This window comes from Anabrus simplex, chromosome 8, assembly GCF_040414725.1.
Source record: "Anabrus simplex isolate iqAnaSimp1 chromosome 8, ASM4041472v1, whole genome shotgun sequence".
NCBI classification, from domain to species: domain Eukaryota; kingdom Metazoa; phylum Arthropoda; class Insecta; order Orthoptera; family Tettigoniidae; genus Anabrus; species Anabrus simplex.
Window position 1 is genome coordinate 15,745,296 of NC_090272.1, and position 16,840 is coordinate 15,762,135.

The 16,840-nt window shown below is 39.3% G+C and overlaps 1 protein-coding gene across 1 annotated transcript in view; it reads left to right on the forward strand.

Annotated features, from left to right (window-relative positions):
- The first annotated feature begins 2,430 nt into the window (after window positions 1-2,430).
- OstDelta (oligosaccharide transferase delta subunit) overlaps window positions 2,431-16,840 on the forward strand; it is a 427,988-nt gene continuing 413,578 nt past the window's right edge. Inside the window, exons 1-2 of the mRNA XM_067152997.2 lie at window positions 2,431-2,586; window positions 4,040-4,251. Of these exons, the coding sequence (XP_067009098.1) occupies window positions 2,577-2,586; window positions 4,040-4,251 (222 nt within the window). The 5' untranslated portion in view covers window positions 2,431-2,576. The remainder of the gene's footprint in view (window positions 2,587-4,039; window positions 4,252-16,840) is intronic.

Here is a 16,840-nt window from a genome sequence, read left to right on the forward strand (position 1 = left end):
AAAATGGAATATTTGTTGTAACACTTAGGTATTGGTATGATATCTTGGCTGTGCCGTTACACTTGTGTCTTCGCTCTGCAACTTTCTAATATCATCAATGCTCCTAATTCGCACTGATCGATGGTTTTCAGTCCTTCTTACGAAATTTTGCAGTCCCTTGTCCAAATATATTTATATCCATGTTGCCGTAGATCCCTGGCCATCTTGTGAAGATATTTATTCCCCGATGTCAGATGTTCGTTGATATATACAGCTCGGTTAGCTGCTTGGATACCTAAATCTTTTGAGCTTAGTGTTGATTTATTCTTCCTTGCTGCGAGCAGCTGATCCTTTTTTAACCGGCTGCAAAATTTTACAAGGAGAGGAGGAGGGAGTTCCTGCTTCTTTTGGGGTAGACGATGACACGCATCAATATCACTGTCGGTCAATTCGACACCGAGCGCATTGCCAAGTGCTTTCACAACTCTGACTGGATTCTCGTCACCAAGCTGAGGCATTCCATGAATTTCTACGTTGTTCCTCCGGACGTACTGTTAGAGGTCTTGATTTTCCTCTCTAAGCTTAGAGACTTCTTCGTCTGCTATTGTCTTTTCCCTTTCGAGGACAGCAACCTTAGACTTCAATGCCGCATTTTCTGCCATAACGTTTTAAAAGTCATCAGTTATTTTGTGCATCTGACGCTTAATATCGTCGAAACTCTCAGCACAGAAGGTTACCGACTTTCTAATTTCCGCTTGTTCAGCTTCGATTCCTTCTAGTTTACATAGCCTTTTGTGGATGTCCCTAACTACGGATTCCATATCCCCAAGCTTATGGACACTCGGCCCTGCAGCCAGATCACCATTCACACTATCACACTTGCCGCAGTACCACTTCTTTGATTAGTGTCTTGAATTCCCGTTTATTTAATTTAACACACGCTCTGTGATGTTTTCTATGACACTTACCGTCACAGATGATGTAGTCGTCCTCGGCAGTAATTGATTTTATACACGAACCACACACAGCTACTCTTACTTTAACAAACTAAAAACGTTAAATAGTAAAGAGAAGTAGTTCAAGACTCCGTGTCCTTACAGCTTAACAGATTGTGATTATTAAAGTTAAATAATCCTAAAGAAATTGCCTTAACTCTTCAAGAAATTTTGTCTTTTTTGTTGGCAACTCTGCCAAAAATATGTTTGATACACCGTAGTTTGATATTTATCTTGCATGCTCTCATAAGAACATACCAGGCAATGAACGAGCCGATCGCTTAGCGAAAGAGGCTTCCCTCTTATCTACAACCCCACCTACATTTTCTGTTCCAGCCACAGATTTCATATCTCTCCTCAAATCACAACAACGACAAATATGGCGAAACACATGGACAACATCTGCATGTCAGAAGGGCAAATTCTATCATAGTCTCCAACCCATAATACCTACTACTTTCTGGTATCAACACGCCACCTACAGTCGTCGTCATATCATCAATATCATACGTCTTCGCTTTAATCATTCCCTTACACCTCTATATAAATTTCGATTTCGCTTACAACCGCATCCCCTATGTCATTGTGGATCTGTAGGTGCTGATATCAATCATCTCTCTTTTCAATGCCCATTGTACAACTCTCCTCGCCGATGCCTGTACTCCAGCTTAATACAATACAATTATCCACTCCCCTCGTCAATTGCATGACTCGTATACAAGCCCTATCCCACAATCATACGTATCTTAAATCAGTTCTTAGATCACTCTAATTTACAACTCTAACCCCACTTTCCCACAATACATTGACACTACTTACATATTTCATCATATTCTCATTTGCCTCTCGTCCTCCCTAACGCCTCCTCTTCAACCAAGACACATAGCTACCGCTTATTCTCATATCCCCCTCCACCGATCGCGTGTACATTTTCATTGATGTTCATATCAACACACTGTCGCCCCTCTTCATCTTTTGTTTACGATTTCACTGACACTTTGCGCTCTCTACATCCCCTATATACGTTGCTCAGATATTTCTTTCCATCTGTCCAGTCCTACCCTCTCACATATATCCACCCCTCCGTCGTTCCACTGCCCTCTCCTGCTTATCCCTTATATGTTGGCCCGGTGTGTATGTTTTGTAGAAGTCGCTGAGACGGCCACTCTAGCGTGAAGATTAGTATACCTTGTATCCCTGTGCTTTTCCCTTAATTCTTAGTCTTGTGTACGTATTTCCTCACTCTCAGTTGTCTAGGTGATACGTCTTTTCCTGAACTACTTCAAGTGCTTTGAACCCATTTTGTGAGTCCGCAGCGAGGTCTACTTCCCTCAATCTTCAAGTACTTCGTACTCAGAAAACATTGTAAACTGCATTGGTGTACTATTTTATTGAAATTGTGTGCGCGTGTAGAACTAGTACAAATATGATACAGTATTGTGTCTGGGTGAAATAACGAGCGCAAATCAACTTCGCGAGCAGAACAGATCAAATCTTGCATGCTCCTTGCCTTATTATTCCTTGCCGTGTTCCATGCTCGTGTTCGCGTCGTAAGTCAACGTGGCCCGGCTTTATAGACGTTCATGAGTAATTGAGTTGAAAATGAAGTCAGGTAGTGATTTCATTTTGATATTTTAAACCAGTGAATCGCAGTCGATTTAAATTGACGTTCTAATAATATATTATAGATTTTTCTCCTACAAAACGTATGCTACTATGAAAACATGACATGTTTTACAAGTCCTGTATTTCTTTCTTTTTTGGGACAAATTAATATCTTATTCTGTGCTATGTGTATGATAAGCATGACTACATGTTCACTTTAATTTTCATTGCAGTTCTATGTACTTTATTTCTGTACTAGTAGAATATATTACATTCAGTCTGAAACATCAGTCTGTATAATACATCTCAGCATTTCACGGAAATTTATTTATCTGTATCTACAAATTAAGATGGTAGACTGTAGATACAGTGTGACATTAACTACGTGTATCACTAAGGGCAATGTATTGTTCATTACTGAAAGGAAACAATTGTTCAGGAACAAAATAGAACATTTTTCGTCATATGAGCGTCAGTACTTTTGCAGCTATTGCAGCTTCCAAGCACCGGGGCGTCGATTCACTAGGTTTCTGGTAACTGGTGAAATTTTGTTCTATTCTGTTTTTATTTCAAGTTTCAAATTATCTTGATGGAATATTTCCTAATCCTCCTATGGAGTTCTTCTTAAAGGTGTTCCAATAGGGTTGTTGTCGGGGAAGTTGGGAGGTGAATGAAATTACTTGGGAATGTTGTAAAGCAAGGGCCTCTGTGGCTCAGACGGCAGCGCGTCGGCCTCTCACCTCTGGATACCGTGGTTCAAATCCCGGTCACTCCACGTGAGATTTGTGCTGGACAAAGCGGAGGCGGGACAGGTTTTTCTCCGGGTACTCCGGTTTTCCCTGTCATCTTTCATTCCAGCAACACTCTCCATTCTCATTTCATAGCATCTATCAGTCATTAATAAAATCACTTTGGGAATGGCGACCCCATCGTACTAATAGCCTACGGTATATATGATTCATTCATTTTCATTCCTGACCCGGTCAATGACTGGAAAACAGGTTGTAGGTTTTCATTTTCATTTCATTGTAAAGCAACCATGTTGCCTTGCTGAAAGACCAAGTCATTTTCTAGTTGCAATTATCCAGCAGACTTATTTCCGATTGTCCTTTAATATGTACAGATACCGGTACTTCCATTTATCCATTTTGTTTTCTGTTAAAAAATAAATTGCCTATGCCTGACAAGAAGGTTCCTGCCTCCATATTTCACTGATGGAATAAGATTTTACTTTTGAAAGCATTCAATAAATTTTCTCCATACTTTCTAGCTTTCTCTCACACTGAAATAAAGGACTGAAGTATTCATTGTTTCGGAGGTCATCATAAGTGCAAGTATCAAAACAATCAACATACATTAGCAGTTGCCCAAGCAATTGTGGAATAAGAAGTTGTATGTAGACTTTTGTTTCAGACTGTATGTGTGCAGTATTCTGACGCTCATTTTTCTTATAATTCCAGCTAATGGACTGGTATTCTTCGTTCTACTTGTGTCAACTGTTTGTCCAAGTGATTCTGCTACGGCAACTACAACATCGTCATATTTATCAGATGCAGATAGGAGTCGCTTAAAGAAAGTGTTTGCTGGAGCTTTGGATTACAAAGATTTATTGTCTGTTCACTATTCTGTTTTAGGATACAAGCTTCTAGGTGAAGCAGTTCCAAAACAGCAGGTTAGTCAAAGTCCAATATAATCTTGTAATTTTTATGTGAAGTTTCTATCGTTTAATGTGTGACATTGTAGATTCTAATTTCGGTTACGTGAACGAATCGTATGCATAAAGTTCCATTGCACATTTTGTCCTAAATGGAGGACAGTAATTGCTTTCACGCAAATCAACAGCAAAATTAGCGGTAAATTAATAAATACCATTATTACTAGAGAAATATAGATACGTAACTACGGCGACTATTTTGCTGTAGTCACGACTCTTCTGTGGCATTCTGCTTCATCCTGCCATCTTTTGTTTCCTTTGTGAGGTCCAGGGCTAGCATCGACTCTTCTAAGTGCCATGACTGTGAATTCTCAATATGACTAGCGCGGGCTGTTCAAACGGGAAATTGGAGGTGAAAAATATAAAAGTGAATTTTGTTGAAAGAAAAATAGCATGATCCCTGGACTTATATTAATTAATGAGTTAGCAAACCAAGCAAAGAAGTTCAAAGAAGGTAAGTGAGCAAAGACCTCACACACAAAAGTGTTCCATGAACAAAAGACATACTGAAGTGCTGTGACGTAGTAGAATTTGTAGTCGTAATGTAGCAAAGTATGTATGTATATCTCTAGTAATAATGTTATTTATTAATTTGCCACTTATTTTACTCTTAAATTTACGTAAAAGCAATTATCTTCCATTTAGGACAAAAATTATAATGAAATTTCATGGATACGATTCGTTCACGAAATATTTTAATGCACTTTGAATTAATTTGGATAGAATGAAATCATTATAGGCTATATCCTTGAAGAATGAGTGATTTTCAAGATTTGTTAAATAAAACTCTACTAGCTATTTCACAAAAGAGATGGTAAGAATCTAATGTGGCGTGGTTTACATGTAGTCACAGTGTACTACACAAGACTGCCAACTTAGAAACTTAGGTCAGGCTAGTGACAAGACCATTAGGATAAAACTTCCGTACCCGGTGGGCTAAAGTGAGGTTAGAGAGCCAACTGGCATGGCTTGGATGATGCCATGTAACACTTGGCAGGCTTGCCAACTTATGCATTCTTAGTGACAAGACCATTGGGCTGGATTGATCAGGTCCAGGGAGTGACAAGACCATTGGGCTGGATGGGTGCATGAGGTCCGGCGAATGACAAGACCATTTATCAGGATTGGTTAGGTCCGGCTAGTCCATTGGCCTGGGGGCAAGCAAACGGGGTCTGGGGGAGTAAGCCCCCAGGTTAGAGCCGCAAAATGGTCCTTAGGCCTCTAGTATTCCGCTTGACACCACCATCACCATCAGGATAGCTTAGGGGTTACATCACACATTCCTATCTAAGAAGTGTCACTGTAAAATTTGTCACAAATGGAACATAATAATTGCTTTTACTTAAATGAAGTGAAAAATCTGCGGTAAATTAAGAAATACAGTCATTATTAGAGAAATATGAATACATACTTAAGGCCTGCAGACAGGACTCCTTTATGTCATATGCCACTGCTAGTGCCGTCTTTTGTTTATTTCTTGAGGCCCAGGGCTAGCACCGAGGAATGGGAGTGCTATGTCTGTGGATTCTCATTATCTTTGTCCATATGACTAGAGCGGCCATTTGAAACAGCAAAATGGAGGTCAACAGCATTCACGATGTTATTTCCTTTTTCAATGAGGCAAATGACCATGTTATAGTGATGTGGCTGGAACTCTACGGAAAAACAACTTAAGGACGCATTCAACAACTTGGTGCTACACATTACAGAGAAATATCATAAGTACCACAAAAATGATTTTTGTTGAAAGAAAAATAGCATGATCCTTGGACCAGTAAATATTTTTTATTTTTGTTCGAACGAAAATAGCATGATACCTGGACCTATAAATCACTAGTCCAAAGAGTTCTTCTTATGTACATTGGCCATAGCCTTTTGTCGCCTATTAAATATTGCATATCGCGATACATTTCAGGAAATGTCATTGACAACTGAAGCAATGAAACGAAGGCAAAGAACTTTAGTGAACACAAACATCACACATGAAATTGTTCAAAGTGTAAGACAAACAAAAGACATACTTGTGGTACTGTGAGTGTAGCACCAAAAGTACTTGTAAAGCAGGTATACATAATATTCTCCGAAAATAAAATATTTCTTAATTTACCGCAGATTTTAGACTTCAACTGTGTAAAAGCAATTATGTTCCATTTGTGACAAATTTTACAGTGACATTTCGTAGATAGGAATACGCGACGTAACCTAGCTTAGGGTTGGTTAGTGTCAAAAGCCATTGGTCTGGATATGTTAGACAAAGTGACAGCAGTGCATTCTGTGCAACACAGTGTTCAACACTTGAATTAATGAACAGTAACTTACTTTAACACGGGGGTGGATCTGTTCTCTGTGGGGGGAGGAGTATTTGAATACATGTTCTGATAGATATCCAAGGGGAAATGCTCCTTTTTTTCTCATCTGGTTACGGGTAGGGATTCCCTAATGTTTCTCCACTTTGTCTCAATTGTGGTTGTGTGTACGAGTTCTTCCCCTGAGAGATGTTCTCTTCATTCAGTTTGTGGATGTGTTCATCCTTTTCGGTGTCCACATATTCCACTTTTAAGTGGAAAAATCCCTCGTTCTGGAGGCAGTTGTAGGCCTTCCAGCAATCGGAGATTATTGTAGTCCCGGGCAGAAATGTACTCTGTAATAATGGCCAGTAATGTACCACTGTCCCGAGATTCTACTGTTACAACAAAGAATTTCTTGTTATTCTCACGTTCAACCCCACTGACCTCCAGACGATGGCTGCAGTAATGTTTCTCTTCCCAAACTTCACCTAATCTTTTTGACTACTACGCCTACTCCTCCAAGTCGTGTAGAATTGTGAATGGCCCATTCTTCACAAACTTCCTGACAATATGAGGACCAGTCGCACATTGCTTCCGAACTCTCTTTCAGCTCGGACTCGATTAGTGGATATTGGAGCCTATTTCCTAGTTTGCAACGGATATTACAGTACTTTGTGTGGAGGATGGTGTGAAAAGGTACCAGTCTTCACCGACTGTTTAAAACTACAAGTGCAGTTCTCGAACCCTATCACAGACTTCACAGGGAATAACTCTTTATGATGCTGTGACTTACTAAAAAAAATCTGTGAATTTTACTTCATCAGTACACAAGGTTATTATGTCATGGATAGAAAACACACATCCAGCACAGGCCAACTTTGAAATTGGTGGTTCTCTTACTTTTAGCAAATATGGCAGCCCTATACTTGCAATACTGGAGACCAGAGTCCTGCAAGAGGCCCAGCCCATGAGCTGCTTCAGCAGTAGGGTGCAATGGGCTTTGAAAGGCTCGAACATATGAAGCCCATGACATCGCAGGGCCGGTCTGGGCCAGCACTCTGTCATTCGTACGCGGTGAGCCAAGGACAACGCTGTGTTAGTTCTATGGGCTGACTGCTTCAATGTGTACAGTGTACTGCGTGTCAGCTGAGTGCGTTGCATTACGGTCGAGTGGAGGTGATCAAATTTGCTGTGGTTTTCAGTTTGACTTCTCGGTCTATCCTGTTATCGGAAGCGAATGTGAACTGTGGTTCCAAAAGAAAGGAAACCTTGGCAAAAAATCGTGAAGTAAAAAAAAAAGGAACAAATGAACTAAAAACCGCACAATACAAGACTTTTGAACCGGATCCTAAACTTAAGTCGTATTTGGTTGGTATTCAAGCCTGCAGTTGACGGTGAGGGGAAAGACGTTAATTTTGTGTGCTGTACGATCTGCAGTGAACTTTATGTACACGCTAGCAGTTACCCGCGGCTTCTTGCATGGATTTCGTAATTTGATAAAAGTAATCGTTCCTCGGTACTGTACTAAGACATTATCTAAAAATCCCTGAAGTATAAAACCTCACTGAAAAATTGAGTTTCATTTACCCTAAAAACTCTTTGTAAACCAAGTGTGTGGTATTGCCTTCTGGGGCTGAGATGACCATGCGACATAGAACTGTTCACGTGAGAACGTCTTCTCTCAAGTAAAAAAAAAAAATTATTTTTAAAGGAGATTACAAATACATATTTTCACATCTGTAACGTCTTCAGGTTTTGATATATAAGTATCCGCATAAAAAGAATTCAACCCCTTTATCAGCCCTTCCTCCACCCCCACCTACGTGGATTTTCCGAAAAAAAATTGACATGTTTATTTATTTTTAAAGGACATTCCAAGTACCAAGTTCAATGTTTGTAATATGTAAAGTTTTTGACATACACCGTAGATATACCAGTACTCATTTTAAAAAATTCACCTGCTTTTTCAATTCTTTTCAGTCCCTTAAGCGTTTTTTCCGAAAACAAAAAAATACGTGTTTATTGATACAGGAGCTGCCAAATACCAATTATCACAACTGTAACATCTTCAGTTCTTGAGATATTTGTATTCACATGAAAAGAATTCAACACCTATTTCAATGACGACCCCCCCACCCCCCTTCCGAAGTTAATTTTACCCCCAAAAATGAGTGTTTTTAATTTTTAAATGTGATTTCAAATACCCATTTTCATGCCTGCAACATCTTTAGGTTTTTTAGATGTAAGTATCCTCATACCAATAATTCAACTAAAATTTCATTCCTTTCATCCCCCCTTAAGTGAATTTTCCAAAACCAAAAGAAAACGTATTTCTTTCTTCTTAAAGGAGACTCTAAATACCAATTTTTACGCCTGTAACAACTTCAGTTTTTGAGACATCAGTACCCTAATAAAATTAATTCACCCCCCTTTTCAGTTCCTTTTAACCCCCCCTTCCCCCCCCGACGTTAATTGGTTTTTCAAAAAACAAAATAATACCCGTTTTTTTATTTTTAAAATATTAAAAATATCAATTTTCTCATCTGTAACGTGTTTAGTGTTTGAGATATACTGTAGATAGGCTCATCTTAAGAATTCACGCGAACCCACATTTCAGTCCTCCTCCCCCACCCCCCTTAAGTGTCTTTTCCAAAAACAAAATAATACATCTCTGTTTATTTTTAAAAGAGATTATAAATACCACTTCACGTCTGTAACATGTTAAGTTTTCGAGATATATTGTACATATGCTCTGGGATTATGTGTACAAATTTTGTTTGGCAGCTGTGCTCAAATGTACACGCATAATCTCGCTGCTGTAGAATCCTGGAGCTGGCGTTGCCATGGTTACGGCAGTTAATTTCCATATCCGATTCCGAGGGAAAGGGTAGTGTGGCGCCAATATCTCCATAACGGTCGGTTTTAGGGCCTTAAAACATGGTTTTCAGACCCATAGGGCTTACAGAGATTTGTTCTTTGGGTCAAGGGGCTTAAAATGAGCTTAGTCTCGTCCTTGCACGACAAATTTGATATTTCGCCTATATTAGCCTATTATTTTTATATCTCCCCCGTCGCCCCTCCACCTCGAATTGTTTTGAAAATAAAATACAGCCCACGTGTCTCAGGGATAATGTATGTTTACATTAGTAAAAGGATTTTTAGAATCGGTCCAGTAGTTTCTGAGATTACCCTCCAGATATACACAAACTAACGCAATTCACGCTCTCTATTATAGTGGTATACTGTAGTTTAAAGGAGTCGGACTGATTTTGTCTTTTTATGATTTGATAAAATCTGACGATGAACGAGGTGTGCTTGAATGACGAGCATTCTAATATTTCCGTGTCATCAGACTCCACGACTATGCCACAACCTGCCAAAGTTCTCTTTGTGGACTGACGTTCATGATGCTCCTATTCCAACAGATGAGCTGGAAAGATATTTAAAGCAAAATTGTGGAATGGAAGAAAATAGATATAGCGTCCTATTGGAGAACAAATGGACAAAACTATTCAAAATTTTACCAGATCGCTAAGAAAGTAATATGTATGCAAGCATCAAGTTCAGCTTCAGAGAGAAATTTCAATTTAGCGGGCTTCATTCTCTTCTACAACCAGACAATTGCTGATGCTCTTCTTTTCATTCACAGTAATTCCATTCCACCACCATTAACAATGACCAGTAAACTACGCACACTAAGTAAAAGCTATGTTCAGGTTTGTTTTTGTTGTTGGCATATTGCATGTCGTTTCTGTTTGTATTTTATTTGAGGTAAACGTGAATGAAGTCCTATGAATATGCTTCGTGTTATTTGGATTCATTTTCAGTTAACTTGATGTCAATTGCAAACGAATATTAGTTTATAACAAAGTTTCTGTTTGTTTTCAATTATTATTATTATTATTATTATTATTATTATTATTATTATTATTATTACAGTGCAGGAGAAATCTCTACTGTTTAATTTCCAAATGCGATTAGCCTACTTTAAAGTATGTTATTAGCGTACGGGAATTCGTAGAGTGATTGATCCGAATAGTAGTGTAACGTGAGCATTTCGTTGTGCACGGCGCATGTTATTGTGGAGAAGTATTCAAGGTTATTCTACTGAGCCCGCTCAGTGCGGTGGGCTGTATGAGCCCAGTGCTGTGGGCCGGTACGCTGCCGCGTCAGAAGAGAACGGCACTGCACGGGCTGGGCTGCCGGAGCCCGTGGGTTTGAAGTGCTGCGCGGTGGGTCTGGCTGCAGGACTCTGCTGGAGACTACATGAAGCTTGGTCGGCGAACAGGAACACAGCACGAACGTTGGCCGACCAATAGGAACACATCACATGGTCATATTCAGCTGATTTACAGAGTCTCGGTTTTAAATCTTCTACTTCTGGGGGCGGGATGGTGGGTTTCCGGCAAGCATAAAGGAAGGACCTCTCTTCCTACTACTTAAGGTATCGTTGCACATCATTTTTAAATGATCATCATCATCCCTAAGTCTGCTCACCAATGGAAGCGGCACCACGATTAGATATGCCTGGCTAGTGACAAGACCATTGCTCTGGATTGGTTCGGTCCAACTAGTGACTAGACCGTCCCCCAGGTTAGAGGCACGAAGCAGCAGACAGGTCTCTAATATCCCCTATTGGCTAGGTACAGGACTATTGGATCAAGCATTTAGGGCAGTCGTTTAGGTGGCAGATTTCCTGTCTGTTGTTTACCTAGCCTTTTCTTAAATAATTGCAAAGAATTTGGAAATTTATTGAACATCTGCCTTGGAAAATTATTCCAATCTCTCTCTCCTTCTTATAAAGAAATATTTGCCCCAATTTGCCCTCTTGAATTCCTGCTTTATCTTCATATTGTGATCTTTCCTACTTTTAAAAATACCACTCAAACTTATTCGTCTACTGATGTCATTCCATGCCATCTCTCCACTGACAGCTAGGAACATACCACTCAGTCGAGCAGCTCGCCTCCTTTCTCCCAAGCCTTTCCAGCCCAAACTTTGCAACATTTTCGTAACACTATTATTTAGCCGGAAATCTCCCAGAACAAATCAAGCCACTTTATTTTTTCCAGTTCTCGAAGCAAGTAACTTTGGTGAGGATCACATAAACTGGAACCATACTCTATTTGGGGGTCTTACCAGAGACTTACATGCCCTCTCCTTTACATCCTTACTACAACCCGTAAACACCCTCATAACCATGTGCAGAGAGATCTGTACCCTTCATTTACAATGAAGATCTTTCCGTATAGTAATATTGTGGATAGTACAACTGAACTTTGTTATGCATGACTTGACCAAGCGCCAAATTGTCATTTCGAGGTATTGATGTTAACGCGTTTGTTAGCATATAAATTCGAGTTTTGAATGAATTGGCAGATTTCTTTCACCATAAGGAGGACTAAGGTCAGTTCTATTTACAGACCAATCACAAACTGCGTAGCAAGTCATTAAGTATCTGATTATCCATAAAATGTTGCTTAGTCAATTTTAACTTTCTGAAGTAATTCATTCATTCTTTCATATTAATGTTATGCTTGTACCTATGTTTTACATTGGGGATTGTTACTAGGAAAGGGTAATAATCTAGGTAAACAGACGTATAAACAGTTTTATAAGTAATGTTGAACAAAACTTCTGTTTATTATTCTACAATTCCATTACAATACATACAAAGAAACGTATTATCCATACTATTACATACTGACATTTTACTGATGGGTTTCACTTATGCCGGTGTATCTACTTGATATCACTAATAACAGAAATTGAAATAAACTTCAGAATGTTCAATCTGACACAGGAATGGGAAGTATCATCAGCTTCATCTAAGTTTCATCGTCAACAATGAAGTCAAGTTGCTGGCAATCGAATCCATCAATATAGTCTTCAATACCCGGATGACTGCAGAGTTTACGATAAAAATCAGTGGCATCTTTTGGAATAAGTGACATCAAAGAGCGTATGTTGCTGAGCTTCGCTTCTGAAACGGGTTTCCCATTCAGCCACAGATGTGTTAACACATTGCTAAAATAGTGGGTCACGCCATTTTGTGAAGGACGACCAATAGCTTTCTTCTTCTGAATGTTTATTTCAACTGCCTGTCCTTTATATTCCTGCTTGAAGATGATGCTAAATGTTTCTTTATGTAGCTCTATCTCTTTTACTTTCAGCCAGTTTATCTTCTCTCTCAAATTATTTGTCTTCCGATTCACGATTTGTTTCTCAAGTAAATCTGTTCTTTTAAAATCCTCAGACATCATTCTGTGAACAACTAAGGGAATCCTCTTCCTACACAATTTCTTCACACTGATGTAGTCTTCTGTTGTATACAACCTTTGCTGAAGTTTCAGTGCACACTCTGTCCCCAAAATCACTGTCATGGGGAGAAAGCTGTGTCCTGGAACAAGGGAATGTTGAGTAAATTTTTTCACTGTGCGATGCTGTTCTAAGATAGCATTTTAATGTTTCAGTTCTGTCCTCCACAGGAATCTGACCAAGATTACTTCTTCAACAGCTGGTAGCTGTTCCATTAAATATTTCATCAGGCATGAGGATACCTCCTGTGACCCTTGGCCTGCCTCACCCTCTAACCAGACATAGCAGTGTCCTCTTTCATCCTTACCACTGTGTATTCCTAAGTTATAAATCCATAACTGGCTTTTATAAAAGACTGTATTTGTAGGATTTCTATGCAATGGCAAGGTTTATCCAGGTCAAAGCAAAGAACTTCCATGGTACCATCTTGTTTTGCCTTCGACATGTCCGATGATCTCATATCCTGCGCAATTTTGGGTTGTTTAAGGTGATTTTCATTTTTTTTTTAAATTCTCGGCTTCGCATCCGGTTGTGTTTTGTATCTGAACTTCTATGGTGTCACAGATATTACATGTGTCCTTTTTCAGTGGTTTCCTTTAGATGTTGAACTTCGTGAGGAATATCTTCTTATAACTTGCTTTCGATGCAGGATTTGAAACCACGTCCATGTACATATCGTACATGACATTGACCGTTATTTCAGGGGCAAAAAATTCTGCTCATCTCGCTTCTCCTATATTGAGATTTGTAACATGGAAACTTCTTTATGTGGTCTATGACTTCTTTCAGTTTATTTTCAGGGAGTCTATTCCTTCCACCAGCCAATCCATGACGATCCACAATGCCCCTTGGTGATTGTATCTTCTTAATTGCCAGATGAACCTTTCCACTGAAGATCCTAAATGTTTGCAAGAAGAAACTTTTGAATACTTGGACTCCGCGGATGGTGTAAGTTCTTGTGGCTGCTCTTTTGTTGGAGTCCTTCACTCTCCTCCGTTTGACATCTTTTGTTGTTACCATGGCACAAATAAGAGCTGTTTGTGCATTGTGTGATGTAGTACTATAGAAGTTTTTAAACTCTTCTTTCAATGCATCAATTCCTATCTTGTTCAGAAATTTACATGAACAAATGTGTTCTCTAAATTCTTTGGGTTCTTTAAGATTCCCCGCTGTGTGATATAGGTTTCATTTTGAACACATCTTATCTTCCTAATTCTTCGATTCTGAAATGGAAATTTTCTTTTCCGACCTTTTCTTGGTCTCCCTTCTCCAAGAGAAGAATTGTTTTGAGCTTCTAGTATCCGAGATGCTTCATTCATCGGCTGAGAAGTTGAACAATGGGTCTGGCTAGCCGCATGATTAGAGATGCTGGAGCCTAAAACATGTTCATTAGTAGCATTATCATCATCGGAACTAACATCTGTGTGGGAATGAGAGAAGTGATGTTCGTCCAGTAATACAGGAACGGACTGCTGCTGATCTTCAGACTGTGTATTTTCCTGTAAAACAGAAATACTATATTGTGGAGTATGTATTTCTTCCTAGAAAAACCTTACCCGACTCTGATCTACAGTATCTGTCTGGCAATGCTATAAGATATGATGGTGTTTCTTTTCCATTAACTAAATCGTACTTACCTTCAACAATGTTGTTGCGTCCATTCTGCCCTCAACAAAGTTTGAATCACTAGAGCATCTCAGTTCTAAATCTGAATAATCATTCTGAAGATTGCCAGTTGTGGCTGTATTACACCTCAGAACAGTACTTTGGGTAGCATGACAGCATTTCATTAAACTCAGCTCTGTCAGACTGCTGGAGAAAATGACATCTTTTGGGGATTCGTGAACGGGTGTAGCAATAGCCTGTGTCTGCGAATGTAAATCCGGCTCATCTTCCTGCGTGATGAGAAGAGAATATAGAATGGTGAAACTATTTGAAAAACAATCCATAAGTAAATCATCAGCAGTAACATGTATTTGTCATATATGCTAGTGGTACTGTGATATAGGCTGAAGAACTAACCTGTAATAATGTTTGCAAGTAGATTTCCTTCCTTGCTAAAACGATGATTCGTTGGGTTCTTGAGGAAGACCTAAAGTGATCCATGCCAAAACAGAAGTGAATGGTTTAATAAGCACCACTAAATAATTTTTTCGATATGAAGGCGGTAGACAATCACGGAGAAACTTCTCTGTTATCACAGGAATAAAAGGCGGGAAAGAGCAGTACGCATAACATGACTAAGCGACCGCCAAATATCGTTTAGTCAGGTGATGCAAAATTCAACCGCAAGCGAGTTTCTTTGGTCAGTTGATGCAGAAATATCTTCAGGCGATATTTAGATTGGTGCATGGTCCTAATAGATTTATTTTCGATATAAAGAATGTTCGAGAGTCCATGTAGTTTGAGGCCCTGGGTACCAGGTGGCGTAGATATCTAGAAAATTGAGAATTGGCGCTTGGTCAAGTGATGCATAACACAGTCCAACTGTATCTGGCACATGCCATGGCACGCCACTTCCAAACTCCTTGTTTTCTTTATTGTCACGGAATATGGTAACAGTGGGCCACACATGATCCAAGCTTTATAGAGCAAATGCCAGAAAAACCCTACATCTAATTTTTGTTCTGATTTTTGATATGTTCTATTGGTGGAAATATATCTAGTTCCCTCGATGGGAACTTTGTTGTTGTTGTTTGAGTCATCAGTCCATAGACTGGTTTGATGCAGCTCTCCATGCCACCCTATCCTGTGCTAACCTTTTCATTTCTACGTAGCTATTGCATCCTACATCTGCTCTAATCTGTTTGTCATATTCATACCTTGGTCTACCCCTACCGTTCTTGCCACCTACACTTCCTTCAAAAACCAACTGAACAAGTCCTGGGTGTCTTAAGATGTGTCCTATCATTCTATCTCTTCTTCTCGTCAAATTTAGCCAAATCGATCTCCTCTCACCAATTTGATTCAGTATCTCTTCATTCGTGATTCGATCTATCCATCTCACCTTCAGCATTCTTCTGTAACACCACATTTCAAAAGCTTCTATTCTCTTTCTTTCTGAGCTAGTTATCGTCCATGTTTCACTTCCATACAATGCCACGCTCCACACAAAAGTCTTCAAAAACATCTTTCTAATTCCGATATCAATGTTTGAAGTGAGCAAATTTCTTTTCTTAAGAAAGCTCTTCCTTGCTTGTGCTAGTCTGCATTTTATGTCCTCCTTACTTCTGCCATCGTTGGTTATTTTACTACCCAAGTAACAATATTCATCTACTTCCTTTAAGACTTCGTTTCCTAATCTAATATTCCCTACATCACCTGCCTTCGTTCGACTGCACTCCATTACTTTTGTTTTGGACTTATTTATTTTCATCTTGTACTCCTTACCTAAGACTTCATCCATACCATTCAGCAACTTCACGAGATCTTCTGCAGTCTCAGATAAAATAACAATATCATCGGCAAATCTCAAGGTTTTGATTTCCTCTCCTTGGACTGTGATTCCCTTTCCAAATTTCTCTTTGATTTCCTTTACTGCCTGTTCTATTTAAACACTGAAAAGCAGAGGGGACAAACTGCAGCCTTGCCTCACTCCTTTCTGGATTGCTGCTTCTTTTTCAAAGCCCTCGATTCTTATCACTGCAGACTGATTTTTATACAGGTTGTAGATAATTCTTCATTCTCGGTATCTGATCCCTATCATCTTCAGAATCATAAATAGCCTGGTCCAATCAACATTATCGAATGCCTTTTCTAGATCTACGAATGCCATGTACGTGGGTTTGTCCTTCTTGATTCGATCCTCTAAGATCAGACGTAAAGTCAGGATTGCTTCACGTGTTCCTACATTTCTTCTGAAGCCAAATTGATCTTCCCCCAACTCAGCTTCAACTTGTTTTTCCATTCTTCTGTAAATAATACGTGTTAAAATTTTGCAG